We start from the raw sequence: 18,185 nt of genomic DNA, 5'->3' as shown, positions 1-18,185 counted from the left end.
AGATTTAGATATTTGATTTAGATGTCTAAAGACAAGATTGTACTTGGGAATATGTTAGCATTCTGTATTGGTCAAGTTTTTGTTTTGTTTTTATATTTTGTCCATAGGTTCATACATACATTAGAGTTAAATGCTTTATTATATAAAATTCAAAACTAATATTTTAAATTTTTACTCCTCTTAAAATACAGTGATGCCTGGCAGTGGTGGCACACGCCTTTAGTTCTAGCACTCAGGAGGCAGAGGCAGGCGGGTCTCTGTGAGTTTGAGACCAGCCTTGTCTACAAGAGCTAGTTCCAGGACAGCCTCCAAAGCCACAGAGACTCTGTCTCAAAAAACAAACAAAAAATGCAGTGGTATAGAATACTTAAATATAATCCTGGATAATCTAATTATTACATGTGTTTAAAAGTGTGTTTATCATTTTAGATACAATAATAGTTAGATACAATCATGCTTGCCACCTGAATCCTTTTTGCAATTAAGTGAATAAAATAACTGGATTTTATTTATGGATGATAAAGTCACTAGACATGGGTAATAACTTTAATCTTGGCCACAGGTGTGAAAAGCACAAATGTCCTCAAGTGATGGAAGGTCCAGGATTCAGGACAGAGGCTACAGTGAGGTTCCAAGGGACATGCCTGGTCCAGATGGTACCCTACAAACCCTCCAGTCCCTGCACAGCAGTGAGCTGGCTGTGAGCTCCGATCCTCTGCCACCGCCTCCTCTCCCATTACAGCCACCATTTGGCCCGACCTTCTACTCAAGTGACACAGAGGAACCAGCCATAGCACCAGACCTCAAGCCGGTAAGGCGCTTTGTCCCCGACTCCTGGAAAAACTTCTTCAGAGGAAAGAAAAAAGACCCAGAATGGGATAAGCCAGTGTCTAATATCAGATACATCTCGGATGGTGTGGAGTGTTCACCTCCGGCCTCTCCTGCGAGACCAAATCACCTCCCACCCAGCTCTTACAAAGATCCTTCTGGAGGGTCAGAAGGCACTTTTAATTCGCCGCAAGAGGCACATGCCATGTTTCCCCAGGGCTCTTATGCATCCCTAGACCGGCGCACACAGACCGCACTGACCTACAGCGAGAAGGTGGAGGAGTACAATCTGCGGTATGCCTACATGAAGTCGTGGGCGGGCCTGCTGAGAATTCTGGGTGTGGCTGAACTGCTTCTGGGGGCTGGCGTCTTCGCGTGTGTCACAGCTTACATCCACAAGGACAACGAGTGGTACAACTTGTTTGGATATACACAGCCGTATGGCACAGCAAGTCTTGGCAGCCTGGGCAGCACATATGGGGGATATTACTACAGTGGCCCCAAGACCCCTTTTATACTCGTGGTGGCTGGTTTGGCTTGGATCACCACTATTATTATTCTGGTGCTTGGCATGTCCATGTATTACCGAACCATTCTTTTGGACTCTAATTGGTGGCCCCTGACTGAGTTTGGAGTTAACGTTGCGTTGTTTATCCTGTACATGGCCGCAGCCATTGTTTATGTGAATGATACCAACCGAGGTGGACTCTGCTATTATCCATTATTCAATACTCCGATAAATGCGGGCTTCTGCCGGGTAGAAGGAGGTCAGATAGCAGCAATGATCTTCTTGTTTGTCACCATGATAGTTTATCTCGTCAGTGCTCTGGTCTGCCTAAAACTGTGGAGGCATGAGGCAGCTCGGAGGCATAGGGAATACATGGAGCAGCAGGAGGTATGTGACTTCTCAATACCTTTGTTTTGCTTTGCTTTGCTTTTCTGTTGATGCTCAGATACAACACCCTCGAAGCCTCCAAAGTCTTTCTAGATCTGTACCTGTATATGTATTTAAACGAGCTGAGTTTCAAGAGTCCTTGCTTTGGCTGGGACACCTGCTCTGCTGTTTCACTGTTATCGAACACATCACGTGTGCTGCAGCTTGTTAACCTAGCTGTGATGCTGACTGAAGCACCTCATCAGCAAAGCAAGTTCAAGAAGAGCTTTGATCCCTTCCTAAGATAAACTTCCATAAAAAAAGTGAAATATTTCACTTACAGAAGGGAAGTTCTCCTCCCCGCCCCCAGTGAAGTAATACCAAGACAGATTATGGAGCTGAATAGTTGGCTCAGTCAAGCTTGGGGACCTGAGTAAGAAGTCATTAGATCTCTGGAAGAAGTAAAAACTCATTGGCATACGCCTGTACTCCCGGTGCTGGAAGATGGGAGGTGGAGACAGGAGGATGCCTTGAAGCTCCAGGGTCATCTAGCCTGTCCCTCAGTGGCAAAATTCCAGGCCAATAGAGACCCTGTCTCAAACAAAAGGGGAAAGGCAACCGAGGACTAACGCCCTAGGTTGTCCTCCTGGCCTCTATGTGTGTAATGTGTAGGCATATAACCTAACACCAACAACAACACACACACATGCACACACACACACACACACACACACACACACACACACACACACACCAGTGTGGCTAATGGGAAAGGTGGCTTAAGCCTGTAATCCCTGCTGTTGGGAAGTTGAAGCAGGACTATTACTGTGAATTCAAGTCCAGCCTGAGCCATGTAGTTTGAGGCCAGCCTGGGCTCCTTTTCAAGCCCCTGTCTCAAAAAGCAAAAACAAACGAATATGGTAATTTTGCATTGAAAGCAAACATTGAATGACTAGTTGTGATAAGCATGCAGCATAGTTACTGGCTTTTAATGGTTCATCATTATTTTGGAGAGGTCCGTATTCCAAAATAAGAAAGTATTGCATTTGTTTTTCTTTCTTGGATTTTACTTACTAAAAATAACAATAAAGCTGGGTGGTGGTGGCACACACCTTTAATCCCAACACTCGGGAGGCAGAGACAGGTAGATCTCTGAGTTTGAGGCCAGCCTGGTTTTTAGGACAAGTTCCAGGACAGCTAGGGCTACACAGAGAAACCCTGTCTCAAAAACAAACAAAAAAATCCCAAAACTCCAACAACTAATTTTATTTGAGAGGAGATCTCACTATGTATCCCAGCTTGTACTCAAACTGATTGTATAGCCCAGGATGACTTACCACAGTTATCCTGCCTCAGCCTCCCAGGGAATTAGAATTACAGGTGCAGGTCAGTGTGTTCATCTTAAAAACTTTCTATAAGATTTTTTTATAATATTTGATTAAACTCCAGTTATTGAAGGTGATATAACAGCCTTTGGGGTTTTTTTCTATTAATTTTATAAAGTGACTATATTGACTTTTGTTTGTTTTTCAAGACAGGGTTTCTCTATGTAGCTTTGGAGCTTATTTAATTTTATGAAGTGACTGTATTGACTTTTTAATTATCCAAAGAGCTGGGCATAGTGGGTCATACCTGTAATTCCAGCATTTGGGGCAGAAGCAAGAGGACAGTCACAAGATTAAGGCCAGTCTGATCATGTGGTGAGTTCTAGGCTAGCTTAGGCTACATAGCATGATGGAATCTCATAAAACAAAACAATTAACCACCCAAGATAAAATAACCAGAAATAAATAAAATCTAGGTAATTCAAAGTCACCTAATAGTACCCACCATTCCCCATCTCCAAATCCTCCCTATTTTCCTAGTTAACAGGGAACCACAGTTACCCATCGTCCTCTGGTTCCCACTGGCCCACAGAAATCGAGGCCAACAAGTATGGAAATCAAACATCAAGGAGAGGGTCAACTTCTGGACATTGGGCTAGAAGTGAAAATGGATGGAAACTGTGTGTGTGTGTGCTCATGTGTGTGTGCATGTGAGTGTGTGTGTGGTCTGTGTGGAATGTGCACTTGCATGTGGGGGGCAGAAGAGGGCATGGAATCCCCTGACACTGCAGTTATAGGCACTCATGAGTCTCTGCAAGAACAGTAAGAACTCTAGACAAACTATCTCTTCAGCCTCTTGAGGAATCATTTTAACTCTTTTGTTATTGTTATTCCAGATAAAGGAGCCATCATTGTCATCAAAAAGGAGAATGGTAAGGGCAACATTAACCTTAAGTTATGCTGTATCTGTAGATTTGCTAAACACTTGTCTCTTGTGTATATTAGTTGACAATAGAAGTACCCACTTGTGAAACCATGGTGCTGAGCTCAAATGAAGACTTACAGCTTTTTCTGGTACTATGAAGACCACATTAGCGGTCTTCCCTCTCCCCTTTTCATTTTGTTACATGAATTTTTGTACATGAACATGGCTGGTTTTTCTTATATGTTTGTTTATTGAGATGAGTTCTTGCTGTGTGGCCCAGGCTGGCCTTTAATGCATGCTGTTCCTGCTTCTGCCTCTTGTATCACGGGACTCTTGGAAATCATTCTTCCGGATCCTGGGATTTAGCTCAGCTGATAGAGTGTTTGCCTAGCATGTATGAAGCCCTAGGTTCCCTCCCTAACACTGCACAAACAGGGCATAGTGGCCCATGGCTGTAATCCCAGCCTGTGCAAGGTCAATGTGGGCGAATCAGAAGTTCAAGGTCATTGTCTCAGTTAGGGTTTCTATTGCTGTGGTAAAAACACCAATACCATAAGCAACTTGGATCCTCATCAGTCCATCACTGAAGGAAAAAGTCAGGACAGGAACATAAGCATGGCAGTGCATATACACATTTCACATGGGAAATTCATTTTATAATGCTAGCACTCATTAACAGATAATGTCAAGATCTAGGATCTTGCAGAATGCTAACATTTGGAAGTATGTTCAAAATATCCTAAGTATTCAAAACAAAGGTCAATGGTAGAATGCTTGCCTGCCTGACATGTTTGAGGCCTTGGGCTTAATCCCCATCACTGAAATCCATCCATTATCCATCCATCCATCCATCCATCCGTCTGTCTGTCATCTTTGGAGGCATTTAAAGGTACCCACTTTGCAACTGCTTCTTTCCCAGTGTCAGGCTAGGCAGGGTCATTTTACCGGGCTTCAATATGGCAGTAATGTGGTGATAGCAATTGTTCTTCTTCTTTTTTATTTTAATTAGAAAAAAATTATTTTACATGTCAATCCCAGGTCCCTCTCCTTCCCTTCCTTCCCTGCCCCCCCCCCCCAACTAACAACCTACCTATCCCATAACCTTTCTGCTCCCCAGGGAGGGGGAGGCCTTCCATAGGGGTTTTCAAAGCCTGTCATAGTCTTTGGGATAGGGCCTAGGCCAACCCCCTTGTGTCTAGGCTCAGAGAATATCCTTCCATGTGGGATGGGCTCCTAAAGTCCATTCCTATGCTAGGGATAAGTACTGATCCACTACAAGAGGCCCCATAGATTTCCAAGGTCTCCTCACTGACACCCACATTCAGGGGGTCTGGATCAGTCCCGTGCTGGTTTCCCAGCTATCAGTCTGGTGACCAAGAGCTCTCCCTTGTTCAGGTCTGCTGTTTTCTGTGGGTTTCACAGTAGCAATTGTTCTTGCCCAGGGTAAAATGTATGGGTTTCCTGGTTGTTCCCACCACTGGCCGTGGGATTTGCCAGTGGAATTCAGTGCAGAGTTAGTCAGTCAGGTCCCTGCTTGATGGAATGCACAGAGGGGGACAGGACTATTAAGATCCACTAGAGTTCTAGGGCGTGTCTTTCATACTGCTTAGGGGCCAGACAGCATGTCCAGGTTTTCCTGGTCTTTGATCCTGAGAGGTCCTGGAATAGTTAGGAATAATAATAGAATGCCCCCCACCTTTTTTTTTTTGAGACAGGGTGTGTGTGTGTGTGTGTGTGTGTGTGTGTGTGTGTAGCCCTGGGTATCCTAGAACTCCGCCTGCCTCTGCCTCAAGTGCTGGAACTAAAGGTGTGGGCCCACCACCACCTGGCTGGAATGCCATTCTTTCTTTGGAAATCATTTGACCTACAGCCTGCCAACTCATAGATAAGGAAGCTGAAGCCAAAACACACCCTTTTAAAGGCCTCTCAAGAGGGACTCCCATTAATCAATTGGACTTAACCAATGAAAGACCTGACCAAAAGTTCTACAACTCCAACTTTTCATGGTGTGATTTCTCACCTGCTTTCTCCTTGGACCCTATCAGGGGTGGTTTGGCAGAGTGGCTGGAGAAGAGGAGGCGAATTTTCGAATTACACTGCTCTGAACCAGGGAACCGGGGCACCAGTGCAGCTGTCTTCTTGCCCTTTGAGCCTGTGGAAATTACTTATCTTCTCTGAACTTGAATTTCCTGTCCATCATTTGGGCTGTAGAGTAGGCTGAACATTACTGTTTATATTTTATGATTTTTTTTTGGATTGTAACAATTTGGTTTTTTGAGATTATGATATTTTAATAAGCAGATACTTTGTTTGTTTGTTTGTTTGTTTTGAGACAGGGTTTCACTCTGTATCCCTGACTGTCCTGGAGCTCTCTATGTAAACCAGGCTGGCCTTGAATGCTCAGAGATCCACTTGTTTCTACCTCCTGAGTGCTGGGATTAAAGGTATACATCATCTCACCTGGCTAAAACCGTTCCTTAAAAAAGATTTTTATTTGCTTTTATTTTATGAGATGAAGGTTTTGCCTGCATCTATGTCTTGTGTACCACATGCATGCATGCTTGTGAGGGACCAGAAAAGGGTGTCAGATGCCCTGGAACTAGAGTTACAGATGGTTGTGAACTGCCATGTGGGTGTTGGAAATGGAACCTGAATTCTCTGGAAGACCAAGTGGTTTTAACTGCTGGCCATCTCTCCAGCCTCAAGATTTATTTAGTGTGTGTGTGTGTGTGTGTGTGTGTGTGTGTGTGTGTGTGTGTGTGTGTAAGTGTGTAAGTGTGTGTGTGTGTGTATGCATGCCCTCGGTGGCCATAAGAAGGTTTCTGGAGCTGGAGTTGCAGGTGGTTGACAGGCTTGTGTGTGCACTCAGGGAATGCCAGGACTGGCACAGGTGTTCATTGAATAGATCTTCTCTCCCTGCTTCTAATCCACAGGTTGTCCACTCAGCCCACTTTTAGTTTGAAAGACGTAGTAAATTATGTCTGTCCTGACCTTTAATTCCTTTCTCTGGGATCATAACAGAGCATTCCCAGTATTTGCTAACAGGCCAAGTTTCAGTTAAGACAGGAAAGAGGCTATGTTAGACCTTGACTCTTCCTCCTCTCTCTCCTTCCACAGAAGTGCTTGTCACTAGGAAAGTGTGACTAGTTCCAGGGCTGGAGCCCAGTGTCACACTTTTCTTAAAGCTTTCTTCTCCCAGTAAAAGGTAAACCTGAGAAGGAGATATGAGCAAGTAATGGAAGTGATTGCTTGAGCCAGGCATGGTGGCTCAAACCTGTAACCCCTCATTAAGGAGACTGAAGCAAGAGAATGGCCGTGAGTTTGGGCCAGCCCAGGTTACATAGTGAGTTCCAGACCAGTCTGGAGTACAGTGAAATCCTATCTCAAAAACAAGCACACAAATCAATAAAATGAATAGTACTTACCTGAACTTTTTTTAAACCTAGAAAAGTAATTAATTTTGGACTCTGCCATCCAGGGTGTCTGCCTGGGCCAAATTCATGTCTTTGACCAGGAAGCCAGAGCTGTATGCCTGAGGGCTGTTGGTGAACTCCAGATCAGTACACCCTGTAGTGGCTTCCTGAGCTGGTACACAGAAGCCTGTGTGCCATTGAGTGTCAGACAGCTCAGTGCTAAAGAGAGGCTCCATGAAATAGAAACCCATTTATTCAAGTCAAAATATTTCTCTAATGTTTAATCCCATGAGTCATTTTCAAGATTGAAATATTACTGGGTTGAGGAACAGCACCCTAAGCTGCAGAGAACACAGCCTCCGGTACCTTTTTTTTTAAAAAAAAATATTTATATGTGCATTGGTGTTTTGCCTGTGTAAAGGTGTCAGGTCCCCTAGAACTGTAGTTATAGACAGTTGTGAGCTGCCATGTGGGTGCTGGAAATGGAACCCGGGTTCTCTGGAAGAGCAGTCAGTGTTCTCTAACCACTGAGTCATCTCTCCAGCCCCCAGCCCTCAGGTACTTTTCAATTGCTGTGATAAAACAATGTGACCAAGGCAACTTATAAGTGAAAGCATTTAATGTGGGACTTGTGAATTCAGAGTTAGTGTCTGTGATAGCAGAGTAAAGGCATGGTGGAAGGGACAGCTGAGAGTAAGTAGGAGGCAGAGAGAGACACACTGGGCATGGCATGGGCATTAAAGCCCGTGACACACCTCCTCCAACAAGGCAAGGCCTCCTAATCTGTCTGAAGCAGTTCCACCAACTGGGGATCAAGTCTCTAAACATCTGAGCCATGGGGGGCTGTTCACATTGAGACCACGTCAGCCAGACATCCTTGGTTGTTTCCTTACTCTGTCCCACTCGTTTGCTTGTGATGTGATATCCCATCTGGCTTGTGGGCTTGGAGCTTCTCCTTTCCTGGGGCTGGTTAGCAACCTCCACTAGCTCAGGCTTATGCCATGTGTTGATGTAAGAGCCAGTGGCTTTGACAGTGAACTAATGTTAAACCAAGCCTCAAAACCAGCCCCGATGCAGGGAAGTGGGCAAACAAAGGACTTTTAAAGCTGCCATAGCAATAGAGGGCAAGGCTTCAAAATCTGTCATTGCATTTTTTTTTTTTTTGCTTTTGTTTGTTTTGTTTTTGTAGAGGAGAAAGAAGTTTCTGCATCAGCAAACAACCATGTTTCCAGGCAGGGCCTTATTTTCCTCTAGCTATGGCTGGCACTGCCTGACTTGTTTATCAGGCTTGCTTGTAGTATGCTTCTAGAACTTCAGGGCAATTTAGCATGTGGACAATATACATTTAATTAAACAGGTTTCCGTATCTTGTTCATCTAAAGTGTCAGTGAACCTTGGGTTAGGGTGTAGTGCATTGGTAGACCCCTGGCCTGGCATGCTCAAAACCTCTGGGTTCGGTCTCCAGCACCACAAAAATCAAAGTTTAGTTGTGGTTTTTCTGGTTAGTTGATGGGTGACTTTAGAGGGTTCACTCACCCTCTCTGAACCTCATCAGCCCTAGATGGTGTTCTGGGTACAGTACAATTGAATACTGAACTGCCTGTCTATTCTAGAAGATTCCGCTGCATCTTCCACTCATATGTCCCCTCTGCTGGCCTTGATAGAAACCTCTTTCAGTCCTTCTCTCAGCCATTTCTTTCCTCTTTCCTGAATATGTACTATTTTATTGAAGGATGTGGCTTTAATCCAGCATCTCCTGCCACAGGCTTTCCTGAGGATCAAGCCTTCAGCTTGAGAACACTCACTGGACTTAACCATAGGCCTGCCCCTTGTCCCCTGCATGGTCTGAGCAAGCTCCTCTTGAAGACTGACTCAGAAAAGCTTTTTTTTTTTCTGGAGTATTGTTGTTTCCTTCTGGTTTTTATGAGACAGGATCTTGCTGTGTAGCCCAGGCTAGCCTCAAGCTGATCCTCTTGCCACAGGTGTGTACCACCACACCTTGCAGCAATAGTCTTGCAACATGGATTGTTTGCTTTCCCTTTCAGAAGAAGACAGTGCGACTCCTCTCCCCTTCACACTGGCTGCTTCTAATCCACTCACACCAGTGAGTCACTTTTTTTTTCTTTTCATTTAAGTAGGCTTGGTACGTTTTTTTTTTTTTGTTTTTTTTTTTTTCTGTTTTGTTTTGTTTTGGGCATATTTTCTTATTTTGAACTGTATTTCCCATCCTTGGCTGGGGTGTAAATCCTGACAAAGTCAGCACTTAGCTTCTCATTTGTCATTTCATCATCCACTCTTTATTTCTGGGGTGGAAGTAGGGAGTCGAATCCAGAGCTTTGTGCACACTAGACAAGCTCAGTACTGTAGTGCCATTTTCTTTGGGCCACCAACCAGCTCCCAAATAAAGACATGGAGACTTACTATTAATTTTTAATGATCAACCTTAGCTTAGACTTGTTCCACTTGCTCTTATTACTGAATTTAACCTGTTTCTATTCATCTATGTTTTTACCTCAGGGCCTTTTATCTTTTTTTCATTCTGTATGTCCTTCTTTCCTGCTTCCTCTGTGTCTGTCTGTCTGCCTAGCCCCTCATGTCTTCCTGTCATCTCATTTCCTTTTCTTTCTTCCCCTGAGCCTAAATTCCTCCTCCTTACTCTCCCTACACTGAAGTCCAACCTATGCCTCCTCCCTCACTATTGGCTGTTCAGCTTTTTATTAGACCAATCAGGTGCCTTAGGCAGACAAGATAAAACAGTAATGTGTCTTTACATAATTAAACAACTGTAAGACAAATCTGCATAGTTAAGCAAATATTCCTTAATGCAATGCCACTGAGCTGTACCAAAGCCTTCATCCACTTAAAAAAAAGTACTTTCCAGTTTTTCTTACATTTGTTTATCTTGTGTATGTAAACGTATGTGTGCCACAGCATGAGTGTGGAGGTTAGAAGACAACATAGGGGGTCCCGATCTCTTCACCTTGTATCCTGTCCTCTTGACAGCAACCACCTTGTATCAGTTGTTTTTCTATTGCTGACCAAGACAACTTATAAAAGAAAGCATTTAATTAGATTTATGGTTTCAGTGGGCTAAGGGTCTGTCATGCCCAGGCGTGTGGCAGGAAGCAGCAGCCATGTTGGCTGGAGCAGCTGAGAGCTCACATCTTGATCTGAATGAAGGAGACAGAAAGCACACTGAGAATGGTATGGTACCTCAGCCCACCCTCAGTGACACACCTCCTCCAGCAAGGCCACATCTCCTAATCCTTCCCAAACAGTTCCACCAGCCAAGGACTAAGCATTCAAACATGAGCTATGGGGACCATTCTCACTCAAACCATTACACACCCTTACCCTGCTGTATGATCTCACCAGCCCCTTCCAAGGGTAGCCTTGAACTTACAGCAATCCTTCTGCCTCAGCCTTCCAGGTGCTGGAGTTATGAAGCACCATGCCCTTCTCATCAGCTGCATTTGTAATATGCTGATTAGAAGTGGGAGGTTCTTCTGTGCTGCCATTTCCCAGATGTGACTGTCTTCAGCTGTTGCATTGAGAACACCTTTGTGTGTATAAGACACGGAACTCTAAACAATCATTGTTTTTCACTTTTCTTCTTCCTAGTCTCTATTAATTTTCTCCCGATAACTTGGGTGGGCTCTTTCCCCAATCCCTCGTACAGCCAATTCTTTTTCTCTTTTCCTGCAGTGCGAAGTGGCCCCTAGTGACAGACAAAGAGACCAAGAAGTTAATTTCAAAGAGTTGAGAACAACGAAAATGACCCCTGAACTTCTGAGTGGACACATCCCTCCGGGATATATTCCCAAGCCCATCGTGATGCCTGACTACGTGGCGTGAGTCCATCTTGGTTTTCCTGAGTCCATCTTGGTTTTCCTAACACTCCCATTTGGGCCTTCATCTTCTAGTTTGTCGTCAAGTTAGCTCTGTGCTTAAAGTTGTTTATGTGAATGGTTGTTTGTTATCCAGGGTAACGTTGAAAAATAAAAAAGGTATCCTGGGGTCTGGCCACTGAGTAAGCGACCCATTTCACCTCTCCAGCTTGTTTTAGTAAGTGTTAGAATGTTTTCCACTCCACGGATAGAACCCAGGGTCTTGAGCATGCTAGGGAGGTGTCACCACAGACCTCCTGCAGGGTAAAGTTGTCAGCCTGATTTGTGATTTTTCCCTCAGAAAATACCCTGTGATTCGGACGGATGACGATCGAGAACGCTATAAGGCTGTGTTCCAAGACCAGTTCTCAGAGTACAAAGAGCTGTCTGCGGAAGTGCAGGCCATACTAAGAAAGTTCGATGAGCTGGATGCAGTGATGAGCAGGCTTCCTCGACATTCTGAAAACTTCCAGGTCAGTGGCCACACCTGCTTCGAGGAGGCTAATACAGAGGAACAGACTCCTATGTCATAAGGTTCCCAAACACCTATATGCTGTCTGCCAGGGTGTTTGAGATCTTCAAAGTGGCTAGGCAGCATTTCCATTCCCGTCAGAGAGCACTCACTGTATGCAGAAGGCCTTGGGTTTGATCGAAGCGCTATATAAAAGAAAGAAAAGAGTTTCAAAATTTATATAATGTAATGTCTTTTACCATTGCTGCTTTCTTTTTGTCTTTTTCTCTGGTGCTGGGGAATCAAACGGTCTCATGTAGGGAGGACAGCCCTCTTCTCATCCTCAGCCCCCCCCCCCCCCCCCGCCACACACACACTTTATGAACTTGCCAAAGATATAAACCGTCAGAGTGTTGAAAGACACAAATGGTGTACTCAAAGTAGATCAATTCCAAGAGAGGTTGTGAGCAGTTTGTTCCCCACCCATCTCAGTCCCAAAGGGAAGAGAGAAATATAGAGATGACTGAGAGCAGAGCTAAGGCCCTAGACAGCCACAGCCAAGTGACCTCCAGGGTTACAGCAAAGAGGAAAGCCATGGTGGAGACGGTAATTATGGGAATGAAAGGAAGTTTTCTCTGGAACATGAAGCATTTATCTAATTATTCTTTTTTGGGGGTGGTGGTGGTTCAAGACAGGGTTTCTCTATAGCTTTGGAACTTGTCCTGGAACTTGCTCTGTAGACCAGGCTGGCCTCAAACTCACAGAGATCTGCTTGCCTCTGCCTTCTGAGTGCTGGAACTAAAGGTGTGTGCCACCACCACCTGGCTATCTAATATCTAATTATTCTTTATCAATAAAAAACTCACGGGCTGGAGAGATGGCTCAGAGGTTAAGAGCACTGACTGCTCTTCCAGAGGTCCTAAGTTCAATTCCCAGTAACCATATGGTGGTTCACAACCACCTTGAATTAGATCTGGTGCCCTCTTCTGGTGTGCAGATATACATGGAAGCAGAATGTTGTATACATAATAAATAAATAAAATCTTAAAAAAAAAAAAACTCACCCCAGGTGGTGATGGTGCACGTCTTTAATCCCAGCACTTGAGAGGCTGAGGCAGGAGGATCTCTATGAGTTCAAATTAGCCTGGTCTACAAGAGCTAGTTCCAGGACAGCCTCCAAAGCCACAGAGAAACCCTGTCTCAAAAACAAAACAAAACAAAACAAAAAACCTCAGGAGTCAGATATCAGGGTAAGGACATAAATGATCAGAGAAGTGGCAGGGAAACGACCAGTGACATACACACACACACACACACACACACACACACACACACACACACACACGCCCATTATTCCATTCAAAAGGGCTGAGAGCCTTTCTAAGCTCTGTCCTACTACTTTCTGTCTCTCTATGTGTCCTCAGTCCTCCAAAACTTCTATGGCTAATTTTGGTCAGCTAGTAGCTAGCTCAGACCTCTGATTCAAAGCAAACTTTATTGACAGTCTCGAGAGTGTCAATGGGCCAAACCAGGTGGTTGTGGTACACACCATTAATCCCAGCACTGGGGGTAGGAGTGGGCAGAAGCAGGCAAATTTCTAAGTTTGAGGCCAACCTGGTCTACAGAGCAAGTTCCAAGAAAGCCAGGGATACACAGAGAAACCCTGTCTTGAAAAACCTAAGCTCAGAAAAAAAAAGATACAGGGTAGTCAGGCATGGGTGGCATGACTCTAATCTAAGCACTCAGGAGACAGAGGTAGGTGGCTTTCTGTGAGTTCAAAGCCAGCCTGGTCTACACAGCAAGTTCCAGGCCAGTGAAAACTGCATAGTGAGACCCTGTCTTAAAAACAAACAGAACAACTGAGCCATCTAGTTGGTCCCTTGTGCAACTTTTTAAAAATGCCAAATACACACACACACACACACACACACACACACACACACACACACACACACACACACACACACACACACACACACGAGAGTCCAGCATTCCTTAAATCCCAGCACTCGGGGAGGCAGAGGCAGAGGCAGGCAGATCTTGTCTGGTTTATAGAGCGAGTTCCAGGAGAGCAAGAAACCCTGTCTCAAAAAAAAAAAAAAGAAAAAAAGAAAAAATATATGTCTAAATACACACACACACACACACACACATACACATTTTTCTTCTGAGAACCCACATTAGTTGAGTGGTCTTTGTTTTTATCATATATGTATAGTATACATTTAAGTCACTATTGATTATGAGTTATCTTTTTTTTTTTTTTTTTTTTTTTTTTTGGTTTTTTTGTGGCAGGGTTTCTCTGTGGCTTTGGAGGCTGTCCTGGAACTAGCTCTTGTAGACCAGGCTGGTCTCGAACTCACAGAGATCCTCCTGCTTTTTCTTCCCGAGTGCTGGGATTAGAAGCGTGAGCCACCACTGCCCGGCCCCTCTTCACCAATCTTATATTTATATTTGGTATAAGATGTATAATAAAATTAGAAGGAACCTTCTATTAGCTCTTCTGGGGAGTTGAATAGTCCCAGTCTCTCACCTGATTCACAAGGAGGAGCTGTCAGTGTGGTGGTTTTTGCATATCAAGCTCTTTATCAGGATCATTGCAAATAAGTGAACCTCCCGACAACCATTTGAGGTGGTTATGGATATTATTTGTGGTAGAGGAAAGAATCTTAGGGCAGGTGGTTTACCCAGGGTCACAAGGCTGCTTGTTACACTTCTGGAGACCAGTGCCTGGAAGGTAGTTAGTGTACAAATGTTTGCCCAGTGAATTTTACATATATATATATATATATATGTAATACATATATATATGTAAATATATATAAATGCAAAAATATATAAATATATATAATTTTTTGTTTTGGTTTGGTTTTGGTTTTTCGAAACAGGGTTTCTCTGTGTAGCTTTGGAGCCTATCCTGGCACTTGCTCTGGAGACCAGGCTGGCCTTGAACTCACAAAGATCCGCCTGCCTCTGCCTCCTGAGTGCTGGGATTAAAGGCGTGTGCCACCAACGCCTGGCTTGAATTATATTTTTGAGTAACTATTTTCATTCTAGCTTTGAGTAAAAAATGGGGAGGTTTGCTTTTGAGGCAGCCCCCCCTCTGTAGACCAGACTGACTTTGAATAATTGTCCTACACTTCGAATAGTTGTCCTACGCCTGCCCCCAAGTGCCAAAATTACAGGTATATGCAAAAACAGCTTTCTGTTCTAAATCCCAGTGTGCTTTGAGACATGCTTTGAGTAAATGCATATTTTAACTAAAATAAATTTTTTTATTTTTAGGAACATGAGAGAATTTCAAGAATCCATGAAGAGTTTAGGAAAAAAAAGAATGTAAGTAAAAACAACTTTCTTGGTTAAAGAGTCCTTGTCCTGGTACATTGGTGATAACTGATAGACTTCTGATTCTTTTAAGCTAAATTATGAAATGTCTCTCCATGGAGTCTCTGTTGACTTGTGAGATTGCACAAAGTGTGGAGTTGGGAAAAATATGGGAGAGACATTTATCCATGTTTCCTATACTTACCACTTCACATATTTTGACTATTAAAGGTACCTCCCGGCTCTCCACATGCCCCTCACTTTTGCTATGACCCTAAAGCATGGGCTATTTTGTATTGATAGAAAGATGGAAAGCGTGATTTTTCTAATTATGCAGATCGTATCTGTAGGTAATTCTGCTGTTTTCTGTGTGAGGATGTGTCTGTGTCGATCACCGAGGAAAGCGGCTGCTCAGTAACGACTGTTTCTTCCGTAGGACCCCTCATTTCTGGAAAAAAAGGAGCGTTGTGATTACCTCAAGAACAAACTTTCTCACATAAAGCAAAGAATTCAAGAATATGATAAAGTAATGAATTGGGATACGCAAGGTTATTCTTAGCCCATCTGAAACTAACTATTTATTCCCTGCCTTTATATGCTGGCCTCATGGGTGAGAAGCAGGTGCTTCCAGCTTAGCTTCTGCTTGGTTTAACATCCAAGGTTAAACAGTATGATTTTACTTAAACATTTCAAAACAATTTCAAACTCAATGAGAGCCCTTACTGAGACTGGAGAGACCATGTAGTCACCTGAGTACAGTTTCACGTTTTTCTCACTCAAATGTGTTGTCATTTCGATATCCTGTCACTGGGGGTGACAAGCTCACTAGCCCCAGTTCTCATGTTGCTCTTTCCTTCAGTCGAGCTGCCTCCTTCAATGTCTCTTCCTAAGAAAAATTCTTAGGAGATTCTTCCTAAGGAAGTCCCTCCCTTCATGAGGACTGAAGCCAAGATCAGTTGTCACACTTTGTGACCTTGGGCAAGCTGATTAAACCTCTGCCTGTTTCTGTAAAATGAAACTAAGATGGTACCTACCTCATAGGGCAGTTATGAGGACTGCACGTGCTCATAATTCTCACACATGCAGAACAGAGCCTGCCACTGTATCAGCACTGCATTCAGTTGGGGAGTGCTGTGGACGTTTTGCTGAAACTACACAGGATGAGTCTCCAGAAACAGTCCTTAGTCAGCGCTTAACCTAAGGCCACCTGCCCCGTGGTTTTGTCGTTGTGCTTTTCACCGTTACCACATGAAGCCTTAAGCAGCCCAGCCGTTCCGCTGTTGTTTGTGACCTGTTATGGGCCCCCATATGTTTGTCAGGGTCACTCTGCATATATCCCCAAGTCCCATAGCCCACCCTGTCCTGTGCACATGTGAGTGACACCTTTCAGTTCCCTTGGATTCCCTCCATGACTCATTTCATCTTACCAAGAAGCATCCAGGCTGGCATTTTATTCACGAGAAATGTATTACTGTTTTTTAATATGGAAATATATATTATATTTTTAAAGAAATTGTTAGCAGGCAGGGGCTATAGCTCAGTGGTTGAGGATTTCCCTGGCAAGCTTGGATGATGCGCTGATCCTTAGCAACATTAAAAAAAAGAAAGAGAAAAATTAAAATGCTGGAGATGTAGCCCGGTTGATAGAGCACATGCCCAGAATGCATGAGGATTCAGTTCTAGCACTGCATAAACCATGCATTGTGTCCAGGGCCTGGGAGGCAGGAAGATCAGGAGCTCAAAGTCCCGCTTTGCTACATAGTGAGTTCAAGGCCAGCCTGGACTACATGACATCCTGTCTTAAAAAATAAATAAATAAAAAACTTAAAATGGGGAAGAAAAAGCACTGCTTTGGGTTTTTTTCTATTCAGCAGAGTCCAGCCAGTCACTTCCCTGGTGTAGAATAATGGCTTCTGTCTAATGTAGCTCCCATTCAGACAATTAATCAACTAATGTCCGAAGGAGTTTACGAAGTGGAGGAGCCAAAGTAATACACGGAGCAGGCAGATGCCCAGAAAGTTCCAGTTCCGGCTGCTAAATGACCTAGCTTGCCTTTGTTAGTGAAATTAGCACCACTCCTGCAGATCCAAGGCCAATCCAACTTCTGTAGTGAGACCTTGTCTCACAACACAAAACAAATACAAAAAATAAAAAAATAAAAATAAAAAAGAGGAGAGAAGCAAAAGTACTTTAAAATAAGTAAATAAATAAAACAATAAAATATGTTGGCATGTGCACACTATCCTAGCACTCAAGACCTGAGGCAGGAGGATGTCAAGTTCAAAGCCAGTCTGGGCTACAAAACAGGACTCTTGTTTTGCTTCTTCTTTTTTTTTTTTTTTTATGTAAGATATTGACATTTTGTACATTTAAAAATATTTAGGTTAACTTTAAAATTAAAGAACATTTAGCATTGTGAAACTTTATTTTACTACAGTTATAAATGTTAATCTTTTAAGACTGATGCTATAGAACTGATTTTTTTTAATGTTATACTAATGCATAGATGTATTAAAATGTCAGTTACCTGCTGTTTTGTGTGTGCTCTTTATTGGTTAGTTTTCAACCATTCCTGTGTTCACCAAATGTTCTTGAAAATACTTCTTAATCAGAAAATAAGCAGTGGGGCTGGAGAGTAGTTAAGAGCTCATACTGTTCCTGCAGGGGACCTGCCACCTCTTCTCCAGCCCCCACATTGGGTTGCTCACACCATCTGTGCCTCCAGAGGGACCTGCCAGCACTGCGAATACCCACACAGACACACTCATACATGTAATTAAAAATAATAAAAACAAATCTTGTTTTTGTTTTCAGGACAGGGTTTCTCTGTGTAACAGCCCTGGCTGTTCTGGAATTCACTCTGTAGACCAGGCTGGCCTTGAACTCATAGATCTGTCTTCCTCTGTTCCTGAGCACTGGGATTAAAGGCGTGCGCCTACACTACCCTGCTAATAAATAGTTCTCTCTTTTTTTTTTTTTCCAAGACAGGGTTTCTCTGTGGCTTTGGAGGCTGTCCTGGATCTAGCTCTGGTAGACCAGGCTGGTCTCGAACTCACAGAGATCCGCCTGCCTCTGCCTCCTGAGTGCTGGGATTAAAGGCGTGTGCCACTAACACCCTAAATAGTTTCTTAAAAAGAAAAGAAACTGGGGCTGGAGAG

The 18,185-nt window shown here is 43.6% G+C and overlaps 1 protein-coding gene across 1 annotated transcript; it reads left to right on the top strand.

The window, feature by feature from the left end:
- Positions 1–577: 577 nt before the first annotated feature.
- Positions 578–17,169, top strand: Marveld2 (MARVEL domain containing 2). Its single transcript, XM_035439132.1, has 6 exons — positions 578–1,723; positions 3,924–3,959; positions 11,071–11,216; positions 11,554–11,725; positions 14,989–15,039; positions 15,464–17,169. The coding sequence occupies exons 1-6, from the start codon at positions 578–580 to the stop codon at positions 15,584–15,586; spliced, it is 1,674 nt and encodes a 557-aa protein (XP_035295023.1). The 3' UTR covers positions 15,587–17,169.
- The last annotated feature ends 1,016 nt before the right edge of the window (positions 17,170–18,185 follow it).

This window comes from Cricetulus griseus, chromosome 2 (assembly GCF_003668045.3).
Source record: "Cricetulus griseus strain 17A/GY chromosome 2, alternate assembly CriGri-PICRH-1.0, whole genome shotgun sequence".
In the NCBI taxonomy this organism is placed as follows: Eukaryota; Metazoa; Chordata; class Mammalia; order Rodentia; family Cricetidae; genus Cricetulus; species Cricetulus griseus.
The sequence above is the reverse complement of the archived record's forward strand: the minus strand, read 5'-3'. Positions and strand labels throughout refer to the sequence as shown.

Excerpts from the sequence above, each read along its gene's own strand:
- Marveld2 (XM_035439132.1), top strand. The coding sequence starts at position 578 with ATGTCCTCAAGTGATGGAAGGTCCAGGATTCAGGACAGAGGCTACAGT. Across the intron at positions 1,724-3,923 it reads AATACATGGAGCAGCAGGAG|ATAAAGGAGCCATCATTGTC; the intron begins GTATGTGACTTC and ends TTGTTATTCCAG. Across the intron at positions 11,217-11,553 it reads GTGATGCCTGACTACGTGGC|AAAATACCCTGTGATTCGGA; the intron begins GTGAGTCCATCT and ends TTTTTCCCTCAG.